The 18,438-nt window shown below is 44.7% G+C and overlaps 1 protein-coding gene across 3 annotated transcripts; it reads left to right on the forward strand.

Moving 5' to 3' along the window:
- Positions 1-10: 10 nt before the first annotated feature.
- On the forward strand, positions 11-17,603 carry PJVK (pejvakin). Of its 3 annotated transcripts, XM_038751008.1 has the most exons (7): positions 11-110; positions 7,362-7,636; positions 9,608-9,803; positions 14,111-14,252; positions 14,951-15,068; positions 16,039-16,137; positions 17,187-17,603. In XM_038751008.1, the coding sequence occupies exons 2-7, from the start codon at positions 7,426-7,428 to the stop codon at positions 17,477-17,479; spliced, it is 1,059 nt and encodes a 352-aa protein (XP_038606936.1). In that variant the 5' UTR covers positions 11-110; positions 7,362-7,425; the 3' UTR covers positions 17,480-17,603. The 3 variants fall into 3 exon arrangements, with proteins under 3 accessions (XP_038606936.1, XP_038606935.1, XP_038606937.1); XM_038751007.1 differs by lacking the exon at positions 11-110 and having other exon boundaries at positions 6,912-7,636; XM_038751009.1 differs by lacking the exon at positions 11-110 and having other exon boundaries at positions 6,912-7,636; positions 14,150-14,252.
- The last annotated feature ends 835 nt before the right edge of the window (positions 17,604-18,438 follow it).

Genomic DNA, 18,438 nt, shown 5'->3' on the forward strand with positions numbered 1-18,438 from the left:
ACCGCCGCCGCCTCAGCCCTTCCGGCCGCGACCCTCCGTCTCCCCCCCGACCCCCCGCTAATGGTTCCGGGGAGGCGATGACGTAGGGCTCGTGCCCACCCCTCATCCGGGTACCTGTGCGCGCGGGGGGGCCTCCCCTCCTCTTGGCGCATGCGCACCCCGTCTTGGTGCACGCGGCCCCCTCTTGGCGCACGCGCACTCCCTCCCCGCGCACGCACCGCCCTCTCCTGGCGCACGCGCCCCCTCCCTGCGCACGCGCACCCTCTCCTGGCGCACGCGCCCCCTCTTGGCGCGCACGCGCGCCCCCTCTTGGCGCATGCGCCCCCTTCTTCTTTTTCAACGGCGCTCATTAAGCGCTCACTACGTTGTCGTTAATCCTATTTATTGAACCCTTGCCGCGCGCCAAGCACCGTAATCATTATAATGCTATTTGTTAAGCACTCACTACTGTACTAAGCGCTTCGGTGGATAATAATAAATTATATAATAATAATAATGGCATTTGTTAAGCACTCACTATGTGCCAGGCACTGTACTAAGCGCTTGGGTGGATAATAATAAATAATATAATAATAATAATAATGGCATTTGTTAAGCACTCGTGTCAGGCGCTGTACTAAGCGCTTCGGTGGATAATAATAAATAATATAATAATAATGGCATTTGTTAAGCACTCATGTGTCAGGCACTGTACTAAGCGCTTGGGTGGATAATAATAAATAATAGAATAATAATAATGGCATTTGTTAAGCACTCACTATGTGCCAGGCGCTGTACTAAGCGCTTCCGTGGATAATAATAAATAATATAATAATAATAATAACGGCATTTGTTAAGCACTCACTATGTGCCAGGCACTGTACTAAGCGCTTGGGTGTGTAATAATAAACAATAATAATAATATTGGTATTTGTTAAGCACTCACTACGTGCCAGGCACTGTACTAAATGCTTGGGTGGATAATAATAAATAATAATAATAATAATAATGGTATTTGTTAAGCACTCACTATGTGCCAGGCACTGCACTAAGCGCTTGGGTGGATAATAATAAATAATATAATAATAATGGCATTTGTTAAGCACTCACTATGTGCCAGGCACTGTACTAAGCGCTTCGGTGGATAATAATAAATAATATAATAATAATAATAATAATGGCATTTGTTAAGCACTCACTATGTGCCAGGCACTGTACTAAGCGCTTGGGTGGATAATAATAATAATGGTGTTAAGCACTCACTATGTGCCAGGCACTGTACTAAGCACTTGGGTGGGTAATAATAAATAATATAATAATAATAATGGTATTTGTTAAGCACTCACTATGTGCCAGGCACTGTACTAAGCGCTTCGGTGGATAATAATAAATAATATAATAATAATAACGGCATTTGTTAAGCACTCACTATGTGCCAGGCACTGTACAAAGCGCTTGGGTGGGTAATAATAAACAATAATAATAATATTGGTATTTGTTAAGCACTCACTATGTGCCAGGCACTGTACTAAGCACTTGGGTGGATAATAATAAATAATATAATAATAATAATAATAATAATGGCATTTGTTAAGCACTCACTATGTGCCAGGCACTGTACTAAGCGCTTGGGTGGATAATAATAAATAATAATAATAATGGCATTTGTTAAGCACTCACTATGTGCCAGGCACTGTACTGAGTGCTTGGGTGGATAATAATAAATAATAATAATAATGGTATTTGTTAAGCACTCACTATGTGCCAGGCACTGTACTGAGCGCTTGGGTGGATAATAATAAATAATAATAATAATGGTATTTGTTAAGCACTTACTATGTGCCAGGCACTGTACTAAGTGCTGGGGTGGGTAATAATAATAATAATAAATAATAATGATGGTATTTGTTAAGCACTCACTACATGCCAGGCACGGTACTAAGCACTGGGGTGGATAATAATTAATAATAATAATAATGATGGTATTTGTTAAGCACTCACTATGTGCCAGGCACTGTACTAAGTGCTGGTGTGGATAATAATAATAATAATAATAATAATAATAATGATAATAATAATGATGATATTTGTTAAGCCTTCACTACATGCCAGGCACTGTACTAAGCACTGGGGTGGATAATAATGATAATTCTATTTGTTACACACTCACTACGTGCCAGGCACTGAACTAAGTGCTGGGGTGGATAATAATAATAATAATAATGGTATTTGTTAAGCGCTTACTATGTGCCTATGTGCCAAGCACTGTTCTAAACGCTGGGGTTGATATAAAGTAATTAGGTTATACCAAGAGGGGCTCACAGTCTTAATCCCCATATTACAAATGAGGGAACTGAGGCACAGAGAATAATAATGATGTCATTTATTAAGTGCTTACTATGTGCCAAGCACTGTTCTAAGCACTGGGTGGGGGGGGGGGGGGATACAAGGTAATCAGGTTGTCCACATGGTGCTCACAATCTCAGTCCCCATTTTCCAGATGAGGGAACTGAGGCCCAGAGAAGGGAAGTGACTTGCCCAAAGCCACCCAGCTGACAAGTGGCGGAGCCGGGATTAGAACCCACGACCTCTGACTCCCAAGCCCGGGCTCTTTCCACTGAGCCGCGCTGCTTCTCCGGCCAAGCGAATCGTGTTGGACGCGGTCCCTGTCCCACCTGGGGCCCACAGCCTCAGATCCCCATTTGACAGATGAGGGAACTGAGGCACAGAGAAGGGAAGGGACTTGCCCAAGGCCCCACAGCAGACAAGTGGTGGAGTGGGATTAGAACCCAGGACCTTCCGACTCCTGGGCCCGGGCTCTGGACATTATGCCAGGCTGCTTCTGTACTAAGTGTTTGGGAGAGTACAATATAATATAACAATATATATAATATATAGAGACTTTTAGACTGTGAGCCCACTGTTGGGTAGGGACTGTCTCTATAGGTTGCCAATTTGTACTTCCCAAGCGCTTAGTACAGCGCTCTGCACATAGTAAGCGCTCAATAAATACGATTGATGATGATGATATATAGACTGTGAGCCCGTTGTTCGTCTCACAGACCGCCTCTATATGTTGCCGACTTGTACTTCCCAAGCGCTTAGTACAGCGCTCTGCACATAGTAAGTGCTCAATAAATACGACTGAATGAATGAATAACGTCCAACACGTTCCCTGCCTACGAGCTCACAGTCTTGAGGGGGAGGCGGCCAGCTTGTCCTTCCCAAGCGCTTAGTACAGTGCTCTGCAAACAGTAAGCGCTCAATAAATACGATTGATTGATTGATTAAGCGCTCACTACGTGCCAGGCGCTGTTCGAAGCGCTGGGGAGGTGCCAGGACAACCCCAAGTTCTACTGCAGGTCAGGCATTTATAATAATAATAATAATAATAATAATAATAATAATGGCATTTATTATTTTAGACTGGGAGCCCACTGTTGGGTAGGGACTGCCTCTATATGTTGCTGACTTGTACTTCCCAAGCGCTTAGTACAGTGCTCTGCACCCGGTAAGCGCTCAATAAATACGATTGAATGAATGAATAATGTCAAACACATTCCCTGCCTACGAGCTCACAGTCTTGAGGGGGAGGCGGCCAACTTGTCCTTCCCAAGCGCTTAGTACAGTGCTCTGCACACAGTAAGCGCTCAATAAATACGATTGATTGATTGAGACGGGCATTAATACAGATAAATAAATTTAAAAAATTGCAGATATATACCTATGTGCCGTGGGGAAGGGGGAGAAGAATGAAGGGGCAAGTTTGGCGCATGATTGATTGATAAATAAATAAAAATATTGCAGATATATACATATGTGCCTTGGGGAAGGGAGAGAAGATGAATGAAGGGGCAAGTTTGGCGCAGAAGAGGAGAGGAAGGCTCAGTCAGGGAAGGCTTCCCGGAAGAGACGTGCCTTCAATAAGGCTTTGAAGTGGGAGAGAGCCATACCTAAGCACTGTATTAAGCACCGCGATAGGTATCATACGAATAATTTTATTTATTTGTATTGCTGTCTGCCTCCCCCCCTCTAGACTTTAAGCCCATTAGAGAAGCAGCGTAGCTCAGTGGAAACAGCCCGGGCTTTGGAATCAGAGGTCATGGGTTCAAATCCCAGCCAACTGTCAGCTGTGCGACCTTGGACGAGTCACTTCACTTCTCTGGGCCTCAGTTACCTCACCTGTAAAATGGGGATTAAGGCTGTGAGCCCCGCGTGGGACAACCTGATCACCTTGTAACCTCCCCAGCGCTTAGAACAGTGCTGTGCACATAGTAGGCGCTTAATAAAGGCCATTATTATTATGAAGGGAGTGGCGGAAGAGGAGAGGAAGGCTCAGTCAGGGAAGGCTTCCCAGAGGAGACGTGCCTTCAATAAGGCTTTGAAGTGGGAGAGGACCATACCTAGCACTGTATTAAGCACCGGGATAAGTATCATACGAATAATTTTATTTATTTGTATTGATGTCTGCCTCCCCCCCTCTAGACTTTAAGCCCACTGAGGGCAGAGAATGTGTTTATCATCATCATCATCATCATCATATTTATTGAGCGCTTACTATGTGCAGAGCACTGTACTAAGCGCTTGGGAAGTACAAATTGGCAACATATAGAGACAGCCCCTACCCAACAGTGGGCTCACAGTCTAAAAGTCTATCAATCCCAACTTCCCTTCTTTATTACTGTATTGTACTCTCCCAAGCGCTTAGTACAATGCTCTGCACACAGTAAGCGCTCAATAATTGCTACTGAATGAATGAATGAACACCCGCCAATCTGGTTGGATGCAGTCCAAATCCCACGTGGACTCAGTCTTCATCCCCATTTTACGTGTGAGGTAAGTGAGGTCACATGGCAGACAAGTGGCAGGGGCAGAATTAGAACCCAGGTCCTTTCCATTAGGTCACACTGCTTCTCATAAAGCTTTGCTTTCACCCGTCTCCCTTGGGGTGATCCGGGAGGCTCGGGGTGCCAAGCCTGGTAATGTATGGTCAGTAGACCCTATTCTGCCAAAAACATTGTGGCATATTTTCAATCAATCAATCAATTGTATTTATTGAGCACTTACTGTGTGCACAGCACTGTACTAAGCGCTTGGGAAATACAAGTTGGCAACATATACAGTCCCTACCCCTGGGGGAGGCCCAACAGAATCAAATCAGACGCAGTCCCTGTCTCAGATGGGGCTGTTGTAATGCCCCCTCCCACGTGCTTAGTGCATATAGTAAGCGCTCAATAAATACCATTAATTTTAACAGGGCTCACACTCTAAGGGGGAGGGAAAACAGACACTTAACCCCCATTTTACTGGTGAGGAAATGATGTAGGCCCAGTCAAATCAATCAATCGGATTTACTGAGCGCTTACTGTGTGCAGGGCACTGTATTAAGCGCTTGGGAAGTACAAGTTGGCAACATATAGAGACCCAACAGTGGGCTCACAGTCGTCCAAAGTCACACAGCAGGCAAAACGTGAGACCCAAGACTGTTCGACTGCTGGACAAAAGATGAAGATTATTGTTTTGAAAATGAGCACTTTTCTAGGTTTATTATTGATAGCCCAAAGGATTCAAGACGTTGCCAAACACGCACGATGTAGTCCTAAAACCACGCTGTCAAGGAATTCCCTTACAGCCTAGGGAAGCAGCTGCCATGGCCAAGAAATAGGGACCGTCTCTATCTGTTGCCAACTTGGACTTCCCAAGCGCTTAGTACAGTGCTCTGCACACGGTAAGCGCTCAATAAATACGACTGAATGAATTGAATGAATGAATGAAATGAATGAAGCAGCTGAAGGGCCGTTCGAAAAATGTATTCGACTCGTCACGCTTCTTGCACGATTGAGGACGGGCCATAGGAAGTTGCATTGATTTCCTCCTCGTCCCCCTCTCCATCCCCCCCATCTTACCTCCTTCCCTTCCCCACAGCACCTATATATATGTATATATGTTTGTACATATTTATTACTCTATTTATTTATTTATTTTACTTGTACATATCTATCCTATTTATTTTATTTTGTTAGTATGTTTGGTTTTGTTCTCTGTCTCCCCCTTTTAGACTGTGAGCCCACTGTTGGGTAGGGACTGTCTCTATATGTTGCCAATTTGTACTTCCCAAGCGCTTAGTACAGTGCTCTGCACATAGTAAGCGCTCAATAAATACGATTGATGATGATACTGGTGGACAGGGAGACAGGTAGAGGATGATGAGCCCGAGTTTTCAGAACACACCTGGCTCGTTGCTGTTGATGTCAGCCAATGGTATTTACTGAGCGCTCACTGTGTGTAGAGCACTGTATTAAGCACTTGGGAGAGCACACTATAACAACGTAACAGACACATTTCCTGCCCCCCGTGAACTTACGGTCTTGAGGGGGAGACCGACCTTAATATAAATAACTAAATTTCAGCTATGTACATAAGTGCTGTGGGGCTAGGCGGGGGATTGAACAAGTCATCATCAATCGTATTTATTGAGCGCTTACTATGTGCAGAGCACTGTACTAAGCGCTTGGGCAGTACAAATTGGCAACATATAGAGACAGTCCCTACCCAACAGTGGGCTCACAGTCTAAAACAAGTCCTGCCTCTGGCCTGGAGTGCCCTCCCTCCTCATACCTGATGGACAATTACTCCCCGCCTCTTCAAAGCCTTATGGAAGGCCCATCTCCTCCAAGAAGCCTTCCCTGACTAGCCCTCTTTTCCTCTCCCACTCCCTTCTGTGCCACCCTGACTTGCTCCCTTTATTCAATCCCCCTCCTAGCCCCACAGCACTTATGTACATATCTGAAATTTAGTTATTTATATTAAGGTCGCTCTCCCCTTCAAAACCGTAACTTCATGGTGAGCAGGAAATGTGTCTGTTACATTGTTACAGTATACTCTCCCAAGTGCTTAACACAGTGAGCGCTCAGTAAATGCTTAGAACAGTGCTTTGCACATAGTAAGCGCTTAATAAATGCCATTATTATTATTACCATTGGCTGACATCAACGGCAGTGAGCCAGGTGTGTTCTGAAAACTCGGGCTCCTCATCCTCTACCCGTCTCCCAGTTCACCAGGATGACCCTTATTGTCTCTCAATTATACGTTAGTTTTTTAATCATTCAGAATACGGTTACCCTGTAGTCTTGCTGCCGGTAAAATATCATTTTACACCGTTTATGTATAATTCATCCACCCAGTTGCAGGAGAGGAGAGGAGAGGAGTTGTGAATTGTACACTGGGGTAACTAGTTCCTGGAAGCAAACGCGGACTCTCTTTTGCGGGTAGGGAGAAGCTAATTGAAAGCAAGATTTGGTTTCATGTGTTGGGTAATTTTTAGCATGGATTTGACGTTTCGGATCTACGGTTGATGAAGCTTTTAACGACTCATTTTATAGTGTGCATTGCACCCAATGGACACGCAATAAACGTCATCACTGCTACTACTACTATTGAATCAATATGTTTGCCGCTGCTACCAAGAACTTCGTTAAGCAAGTTGGCGATGGAGGGAGATTGGTTCCAGTGCCAAGCTTAAGTGAAGCTGACAAATACCAACCTCTGAGCCTTGTGGTCAAAAAGAAGAGATGTGTTCTGTTTCAAAGACCTAAATTTACCTCTACGCCTTTCACCCTCAAAGATATTCTTCAGGGAGACAGAGACATTTCGGCTGGTAAGTTCTTACGGTTTTGAAAAGCCTATTTCGGACTAGCCAGACAGTATGTTGTATTCGAAACCAAAGTGGTAACCTGAATACAAGAATCAATCCATCAAATAATAGTATTTATTGAGTGCTTACTATGTGCAGAACACTGTGCTGATTGGGAGAGTTCAATCCACCAAAATTAACAGACATGTTCCTTGCCCATGACGATCTTACAGTGAAGAAACATGTTGATAAGTGTAAGCAAAAAAAAGCATTAGGTACTGCAAACAACACACCCAGGTGTGCAAAAAGGACACTTTTTGTGTATGTATGTGTTGTGATGTGGATTCTGGCCTTTTCAACCACATATGCAAACATGAAATGCAGGTACATTTTCTGGATTTTGCTGTCCTAACGATAGTCAGTCACCCCCACTCCACCACATCCCATTAGTATCGCAATTTACCTACCATGAGGGCAAAGCAACTTCCTATTTTCTTGCTCATTTCCATTAAGTAGTTCATTTAATAAAACAATCCTTTGTTACAGTAGCTGGATAGCATACCTGCTGACCTTCTGTATTTAGGGAGAGTGATTTTTTTTAAGCATTAAAAATGTTCTAGTAGATTAAAAAAATCTATGAGATTATAAATCGTGGGGGAGTTGAAAGACTGAAACTTCAAATGGTATTTTAGCAATAGGTTCTGAATCCTTTTTTTGGCATCTTATGGGAATTTTCTGGCATTAACGGAGTTCTGTGGGATTGGAGGAACAGAACTATATACTATTTCAGCATTCAGCATGGTCTAGTGGATAGAGCACAGTCCTGGGAGTCAGCAGGACCTGGGTTCTAATCCCGGCTCCGCCACTTGTCGGCTGTGTGACCTCGGGCAAGTCACTTTACTTCTCTGGCCCTCACTTACCTCATCCATAAAATGGGGATGAAGACTCTGAGCCCCAGGTGGGATTCATCCCTCAATCCGTCGTAGGGTTTTTTCTTTAAGGACATCAACCTCGCCTCGCTGCTCTCCTCTTCCAATCCGGCCCGTACGCTTCGCTCCTCTTATGCTAACCTTCTCCCTCGGCCTCCATCTCATCTTTCCCGCCGCCGACCTCTCGCCCATGTCCTTCCTCTGGCCTTGATTGCCCTCTCTCCGCGTATCTGACAAACAATGACTATGTTGCCAACTTGTACTTCCCAAGCGCTTAGTATGGTGCTCTGCACACAGTAAGCGCTCAATAAATACAATTGATTGATTCCCTCACAGCTCAGAGGTAAAGAGTGGGACCCACCTTTCAGGAAGCAATACCGTTTCATAGCGGTCGAAACTTGCTACCCATTCTCCCAAATCCGGAAAGCATCGTGTGCCTTCTGGGGAATCATTTGCTTAGGAAATGTATATATGTTTGTACATATTTATTACTCTATTTATTTATTTTACTTGTGCATATCTATTCTATTTATTTTATTTTGTTAATATGTTTGGTTTTGTTCTCTGTCTCCCCCTTCTAGACTGTGAGCCCACTGTTGGGTAGGGACTGTATCTATATGTTGCCAACTTGTACTTCCAAGCGCTTAGTACAGTGCTCTGCACACAGTAAGCGCTCAATAAATATGATTGATTGACACGGACCAGACCGTGTCCCAATCTGATTAGCTAATTAGCTGTATCTACCTCCCCCCCCCGGCACTTAGTACGGTGCCTGGCACATAATGAGAGCTTAGCAAATACCATAAAAAAGAAAAGTGAATCCCCAGCTAATGCTGGTTCAGGGGAACTTACTCCCAAGCAGTGGTCCCTAGCTGCCCAAGATGGAGAAAAGTTGGCAGGTTTCCCCCAAACCTGCCTGGAGTCAATCAGGTTTGACCTTATGGCTGGGCCAGTGAGGATCTCGAGAGAGCAGTGGGGCCTGAGTTCGGGCCACAAGGGACTCCCTCCCATCGTGGTGGGTGAATTTTGCGGCACCGATAACTCATTCGCTTGTTTTTCTTTTAAGGCATCTCATCTTACCAGTTACTGAACTACGAAGACAAATCCGACGTCTCACTCTGCGGGAGACGAGGAAACCATATGATGACCGATGTCGGGGTTAATGTTGCTGGGTCCGATTCCGTTGCAGTGAAAGCTTCGTTCGGTGTCGTGACCAAGCATGAAGTGGAAGTCCCAACGTTACTCAAAGAACTTACCACTAGGTCAGTATAATCATAATAATAATAATAATGGCGTTTGTTAAGCGCTTACTGTGTGCCAAGCACTGTTCTAAGCACGGGGGCGGGGAGGGGGGTTGTCCCACCTGGAACTCACAGTCTTAATCCCCATTTTACAGATGAGGTCACTGAGGCCCAGAGAAGTGAAGGGACTTGCCCAAAGTCACCCAGCTGACAAGGGGCGGAGCCGGGATTAGAACCCATGACCTCTGACTCCCAAGCCTGTGCTCTTTCCACTGAGCCACGCTGTATCTACTTTTATATGTTCCCCAGACACCTGGGGGAATCTTGGAATTATGTGAGTGTGACTTGGAAAATATCTAAAGTGATCAAATATTTCAGTAATGCTGTGAGTGTGACTTTGAAAATATCTAAAGTGATCAAATATTTCAGTAACGCTTTTGCTTACAGTGTATCGTGAGGTTTTCAAAATTTATTCCACGTGAAAAATTTCCGTTTACCCTCAACGCTTACCTTAGCACAACACATTTTTCAGTTTTCCCGTCTTCTCGCCAATCTATCAGTTAATCCATTGGGTTGATTGAGTGATTCTTGTGTCCACAGCACTGTGACACAGCACAGCACTTGGGAGAGTCCAAAATAATAGAACTGGTAGTCGCATTCCCTCCTCACTGTCTCCATCTTCTTCCACTAATAATAATAATAATGGTATTTGTTAAGCATTTACTATGGGTAAAGCACTGTTCTAAGCGCTGGGGAGGTTACAAGGTGATCAGGTTGTCCCACAGGGAGCCCACAGTTTTAACCCCCATTTTACAGATGAGGTCTCTGAGGCACAGAGAAGTGACTTGCCCAAAGTCACACAGCTGACAGTTGGCGGAGCCGGAATTTGAACCCATGACCTTTGACTCCAAAGCCCGGGCTCTTTCCACCGAGCCACGCAGTGACTGGGTGTTCCTGCTTTTCTTTTGCAGGGCGGGAGTGAATTTGGGGGATAGGGCATTGGGAGCGAAAGACAAGAGAAGGGAAGAATTGAGGAGAGGAAGAGGAAAAGGAAAGAGGCGAGAGGGAGGAGAGAGGAGAAGAGGGACAAACGAGAAGAAAATGGCACTGTGACACAGCACAGCACTTGGGAAAAGTCCAAAATAATAGAATTGGTAGTCACATTCCCTCCTCACTGTCTCCATCTTCTTCCACTAATAATAATAATAATGATAATAATAATAATAATAATGGTATTTGTTAAGCATTTACTATGTGCAAAGCACTGGAGTAGATACAGGATAATACAAGTCCCTGTCCCACATGGGGCTCACAGTCTCAATCCCCACTTTACTGATGAGGGAACTGAGGCAGAGAGAAGTGGAGTGACTTGCCCAAGGTCACACAGCAGACAAGCAGCAGAGCCGGGATTAGAACCCAGGTCCTTCTGACCCTCAGGCCCGTGCTCTAGCCATTAGGCCACGCTGCTTCTTCCTTCACTACCGCTTTTGGGCCCTTGCTGGGGGCCGGGGCTGGGCGTGGGCAGCTCCCGGGAGAAGGAGAGGAGGAATTGAGGAAATAGATCAAGGCCCCGGGAGTCAGGAGGAGGTGTATCCTAAGACTGTGAGCCCCACGTGGGACACGGACTGTGTCCTACTTGATTATTTTGTACCTGCCTCAGTGCTTAGAAGAGAGTTTTACACATAGTAAGTTCTTAACAACAGCTGTCCCGGGACCGGGGGGCCGGTGGGGGCCGGGGCCCGAGGCCCGGTATGCGCGTCGGTGATATCGTACTCTCCCAAGCCCTTCGTAAAATGCTCTGCACGCAGTAAGCGCTCGGAAAATACGAACGAATCATCATCATCATCATCAATCGTATTTATTGAGCGCTTACGGTGTGCAGAGCACTGTACTAAGCGCTTGGGAAGTACAAATTGGCACCATACAGAGACAGTCCCTGCCCAACAGCGGGCTCACAGTCTAAAAGGGGGAGACAGAGAACAAAACCAAACACACTAACAAAATAAAACGAATGGCCCTGCCGCTTGTCTGCTGTGTGGCCTTGGGCAAGTCACTTCACATCTCTGTGCCTACATCTGTAAAATGGGGATTGAAACTGTGGGCTGTCTACATTTGGTTCTCTGCCTCCCCCTTCTACACTGTGAGCCCGCTGTTGGGTAGGGACCGTCTCTAGATGTTGCCGACTTGCACTTCCCAAACGCTTCGTACAGTGCTCTGCACACAGTAAGCGCTCAATAAATACGATTGAATGAATGACAAGGGACTGTGTCCAACCCGATCAGCTTGTATCTACCCCAGCGCTTAGTACAGTGCGTGGCACATAGGAAGCGCTTCTCAGTGGAAAGAGCCCGGGCTTTGGAGTCAGAGGTCATGGGTTCAAATCCCAACTCCGCCACATGTCTGCTGTGTGACCTTGGGCAAGTCACTTAACTTCTCTGAGCCTCAGTTACCTCATCTGTAAAATGGGGATTAAAAGACTGTGAGCCCCACGTGGGGCAACTTGATCACCTTCTATCCCCCCAGCGCTTAGAACAGTGCTCTGCACATAGTAAGCGCTTGACAAATGCCATCATTATTATTAACAAATACCATCCCCCGCAAAAAATAGTTGAGCCACCATATTGTTTCCAGTATTTCAGCCATTCATTCATTCACTCAATCGTATCTATTGAGCGCTTACTGCGTGCAGAGCACTGTACTAAGCGCTTGGGAAGTACAAGTTGGCGCCATATAGCGACGGTCCCTACCCAACAGCGGGCTCACGCTAGAATACAATGATATGTACAAAAATGCCCCAAGAGCAGAGTGAAAGCCAAGATGGAGCGAATCTGTTTGGCAATACCCTCGCGGTGCCAAATCGAAATCTGTTGGCACTCTGTCCCCCATTACCCTTCTAGAGCTCACTGAACACCTGACTAGACTTTTTAGCTTTTGAAAAGCAGCGTGACTTAGTGGATAGAGCAAGCGCGTGGGAGTCAGAGGGACCGGGGTTCGAATCCCAGCTGCGCCGCTTGTCTGCTGTGTGAACTTCAGCACTTCCCTGGGCCTCAGTTACCTCATCTGTAAAATGGGATTAAGAGTGCGCGTCCCATGTGGGACAGGGATTTTGTCCAACCTGAATGACTTGTATCATTCAGTATCTCCAGTGGCTACCAATCAATCTGCGCATCAGGCAGAAACTCCTCACCCTGGGCTTCAAGGCTGTCCATCCCCTCGCCCCCTCTTACCTCACCTCCCTTCTCTCCTTCTCCAGCCCAGCCCGCACCCTCCGCTCCTCTGCCACTAATCTCCTCACCGTACCTCGCTCTCGCCTGTCCCGCCATCGACCCCCGGCCCACGTCATCCCCCGGGCCTGGAATGCCCTCCCTCTGCCCATCCGCCAAGCTAGCTCTCTTCCTCCCTTCAAGGCCCTGCTGAGAGCTCACCTCCTCCAGGAGGCCTTCCCAGACTGAGCCCCTTCCTTCCTCTCCCCCTCGTCCCCCTCTCCATCCCCCCATCTTACCTCCTTCCCTTCCCCACAGCACCTGTATATATGTATATATGTTTGTACATATTTATTACTCTATTTATTTATTTATTTATTTAACTTGTACATATCTATTCTATTTATTTTATTTTGTTAGTATGTTTGGTTTTGTTCTCTGTCTCCCCCTTTTAGACTGTGAGCCCACTGTTGGGTAGGGACTGTCTCTATATGTTGCCAATTTGTACTTCTCAAGCGCTTAGTACAGTGCTCTGCACACAGTAAGCGCTCAATAAATACGATTGATGATGATGATGATGATTGAGAAGCAGCATGGCCTAATGGACAGCACAGGCCTGGGCGTCAGAAGGACCAGGATTCTCATCCTGCCTTATCCATCTGTATGCAGTGCGACCTTAGGCAAATCACTTAATTTCATTAAGCCTCAGTTACCTCATCCGTAAAATGGGCATTAAGACCATGAGCCCCATGTGAAGCAGCATGGCTCAGTGGAAAAGAGCACACACACATTCCCAAGAAAACAAGGCAAAAAACAGAAATGAGCGACAAGGTGTGCTAAATCTATTTTAAGTGTATTACCTAATTTCCATCAGGATGACCTCGATGGCTTCTTTAAGCCCATCTGAAGTCAGTGTTTCTTTTAGTGGCTCCCAGGAAAAATGGCCTCCAGGCCTCATTAACTCACTCAAACAGACTTATTGAGCACTTACTGTGTGCAGAGCACTCTACTGAGCACTCAGGAGAGTACACGATAACAATAAACAGACAACAACAAGCTTCCAGTCAAGAGGATGCTAATGCAAACTCAGCATTGCCCGTGCAAGTTCCCTCTTCTCCGTTTTAGAAAAATCAACTTTGACCACTGCCTCATCCGTCAATCCAGGGAGAATAAGAAGGCCATCTTGTGTGTGGTCATGGAGAGCATCAGGACAACACGACAGTGCTCATTATCAGTGCACGCGGGGATGCGTGGGGAAGCCGTGAGAGTAAGTATCTTTGCTTCTCTTTTCAAAGAGCTAATAATATTAATACTTACCATGTGCCAGGCGCTGTTTTAAACACGGCGGCAATCAGAGTCCCTCTTCCACACGGGGCTCAGGCTTAATCCTGATGAGGGAACTGAGGCCCAGAGAAGTGAAGTGACTTGCTCAAGGTCCCACAGCAGACAAATGGTGGAGTCAGGATTAGAACCCGGGTCCTTCCGACTCTCAGGCCCGTGCTCTATCCACTAGGCCACACTGCTTCTCAACCGCTAGTCAGGTTTTTGTACTGGGGGATTCAATTATGGCATTATCAAGTGACCACTGTCTCCCCTTCTAGACGAAAATATATGAAAGCGTCTATAAATTGTACTCTCCCACACACTTAGTACAATGTTCTGCTTACAGTAAGTGCTCAATACTTAGGACTGATGGATTAATAATTCGTCACAGGAATTGGGGTGTTTTCCACTCAGGTAACACGCAATTCATATACACCTTAAGATCTCAATTCGTCTTAAAAAGAAAAGTGTGGAGATACATTTGGCCTCATAAAAGCTTATCACTTTTTGTGATTTTAGTGGTATTTGAAAACAGACTGCAATGGAAACAAATGTTACTTTGCTTAATTTTTGGCTTCCCCAAACCGTTCCCTTCCAAGGCCTGTTCCTTGCTAAACCGCGTGTTCCTTTCTTCAAATTTAGTTCCATATTATTGATGACCAAAATCCCAAGGGAAGAGACAAAGCTATTGTTTTTCCGGCACACACAACTATAGCATTCAGTGTCTTTGAACTTTACATTCGCTTGGATGGTGAGTTTGGTAAGTGGTTTGTCTGCCTGAAATGTGTACTGTATTGAGACTTTAATTATGTTTTGTTTGGAAGGGTCATTTAGCAAATTCCCTAACATCAAATCAGATCCTGCTATCTGATGTATCATTGTTGGGTTGGATTTATTGATCTAATAATAATAATAATGATAATAGTAAAATGAGTAATAGTATTTTGTTAAGCACTTACTACCCAAGATGGTAGTTCTGCCAGAATGGCAGTGGGAGAGAGGGGAAGAGGGGAAGAATATAGATGAGGGCCAGAGAAAGTGGAATGCTCATTTTAAGCAGGGAATGTGCCTGTTTATTGCTATACTATACTCTCCCAAGCGCTTAGTACAGTGCTCTGCACACAGTAAGTGCTCAATAAATATAGTTGAATGAATGAATGAATGGAACAAAAGAGAGTGGAAGGAGGATTGTAATGGTCTGGTCTTCAGGCCCCATTCCCGGAAATCCCTCTTTCATATATTGTACTCTCCCAAGCGCTTAGTACAGTGCTTTGCACACAGTAAGCACTCAATAAATACGACCGAATGAATGAATTACCCATTTCATGCCAACAACCCTGCTGGCAAAACTGTGCACCAAACGCGGGAAGTCAGAGATCCCTGTTGTGTTTTCTATATATGCAAGTAGAAACCATTTTCATTAGAATTTGAATACATGAAAATACGTGAGTGTATTTGTCCCAGAAGCTTTGGCTTGGAGAGGTTAACAGAGCCGCTTGGTGGAATAACATCAAATTTGGGCTAAGAATAACCAAAATAGCCAACATAGGGATCATCCAGTATTCAGTGCAAACCAGAGAAATGGGACTGTTTGGGCCAAGACCTCTCCCGCCATTCTTTTGTCAGCCTTTCGACTAGCCTTCTTTGAAATTGTTTTCAAAGCACACTGCTTCATCTGTGACCAAAATAAAGTTCATTTTTCTAAAGGGCTTTTTTAATTCTTTTCCCAGAACTCTGTTTCAGTTCAGTGTCAAAAGGAGGATTTGAAAGAGAGGAAACTGCAACATTTGCACTACTCTACAGAATAAGAAATATCCTGTTCGAACGAAGTATGTCATTTGCTGTCATCCAAAGACACTTACTAAAGGGTATTTTGAAGGCATGGTTTCCCTTTAGGAATAACATTAAGGGCAGGGAACGTGTCTGCTAATTCAGCTGTATTTTCCTCTCCGAAGCACACAGTAAGTGTTCAATAAATAACACTGATTGACAAGATTAATGGATGAGCGATCTCTGCTCACAGGAGAAAATGTCAATTTCAGTCATTCAACTCAGTGGTAATTGATGAGTGCTTACTGAGTGCACAGCACCGAAATAAGCACTTGAGAGAGTACAGTATAACAGAGTTGTTAAAAACATTCCCTACCCACAATGAGCTTACAATCTAGAGGACTGTACATATATGCATATAGTTTAATCAATTTTAATCAGAACTTTTCTGGAGCATTTAAGAGTTAAGATATTTGTTCCTTTTAGATGACTGTATTTTTCATGCCTATTATCCAAAAGGTTATATTAATTTTCCCTGTTAGGAATTTCTTTTTTTTTTTTTTTTCCAGTGATATTCGTTAAGCACTTACTATGTGTCAAACACTATTCTATGCACTGGGGTAGATACAAGTTAATTAGGTTAGACACAGTCCCAGTCCCACATGGGGCTCACAGTCTAATCCAGCGCTTAGAACAGTGCTTTGCACATAGTAAGCGCTTAATAAATGCCATCATTAATTAGGAGGGGGGAACAGGAGAACTGGGGCACAGAAAAGTTAAGTGACTTGTCCAAGGTCACACGGCAAGCAATCGGCAGACCCAGGATTAGAACCCAGGGCCCCTGACTCCCAAGCTCGGGCTCTTTCTACTAGGTCATGCATTGTCTCTATATAATTAGATAGATTATATTAGAAATTATATTAATTTTCCCTGTTAGGACTTTCCCCTTGTGATCATTTCTTCTGTCCCTTCTAGACTGTTGGCCCCTTGTTGGGTAGGGATTGTCTCTGTTGCTGAATTGTACTTTCCAAGCGCTGAGTACAGTGCTCTGCACACAGTAAGTGCTCAATAAATACGATTGAATGAATGCCTTTTTTTTTTTTTTCAGATAGAAGGGTGATGGATGCCATCTCTCGCTCCGACCTCTACTTGGATGATCTATTTTCAGACTACTATGAAAAACCCACGAGCATGGCTGACGTCTCTGTCAGGGAAGGGACTCATAACCGAGTTAACTTACTTAATCACAACATCCCAAAAGGGCCATGCGTCTTATGTGGCATGGGGAACCATAAACGGGAAACCGTGTACGGATGCTTCGACTGTTCCATCGACGGACAGAAGTACGTGCGACTCCATGTTGTTCCCTGCTTTGATCTTTGGCACAAGAGAATGAGGTGAATTTGGTCAGAGTTGCCTCAGCTGAACTTTCAGGTGGGATCGTGCCACAGTACTTTTGAAAATCAGCCATTTTGGGGTTGAGTCAACGAATTGCTCCTGATACGAATAAATCCAAAATATTCGACTGAAATCATCTGCTTACGTTTCATGTTCATTTCAAATTCAGATTATGTAGCTGTTGGATTCAAAAATCCCTTAAACTCACTTCCAAAGAACGGCAGTTACCTGGTTTATTCCTCGAGATACCAATCCTTGAAATTATCCAGACTGAGCCCCCTCCTTCCTCTCCCCCTCCCCCCACCTTACCTCCTTCCCCTCCCCACAGCACCTGTATATATGTATATATGTTTGTACATATTTATTACTCTATTTACTTGTACATATTTTTTCTATTTATTTTATTTTGTTAATATGTTTTGTTCTCTGTCTCCCCCTTCTAGACTGTGAGCCCACTGTTGGGTAGGGACCGTCTCTATATGTTGCCAACTTGTACTTCCCAAGTGCTTAGTACAGTGCTCTGCACACAGTAAGCGCTCAATAAATATGATTGAATGAATGAATGAATCTAGCAATAATAATTATGGTATTTGTTAAGTACTTAATCTATGCCAGGCACTGTGATAATAATAATAATAATAATGGCATTTATTAAGCGCTTACAATATGCAAAGCACTGTTCTAAGTGCTGGAACTAAGTCCTGGGGTGGATACAAGCAAATTGGGCTGGACACAAGAGGCTCACAGTCTTAATCCCCATTTTACAGATGAGGTAACAGGCACAGAGAAGTGAAGTGACTTACCCAAGGCCACACAGAAGACAAGTGGTGGAGCTGGAATTCTAAATTAGTTTACAGTGTACTCAACGTCCTCTTCCTGATGTGCAAATTCACATCCTTAACATCGCCCAACCTACCATCTCCCTCCTGGCAACAGCTCCCTTAAGATTTCTCTCCAGCAAC

The sequence above is a fragment of the Tachyglossus aculeatus genome, chromosome 9 (assembly GCF_015852505.1).
Source record: "Tachyglossus aculeatus isolate mTacAcu1 chromosome 9, mTacAcu1.pri, whole genome shotgun sequence".
Classification (NCBI taxonomy): domain Eukaryota; kingdom Metazoa; phylum Chordata; class Mammalia; order Monotremata; family Tachyglossidae; genus Tachyglossus; species Tachyglossus aculeatus.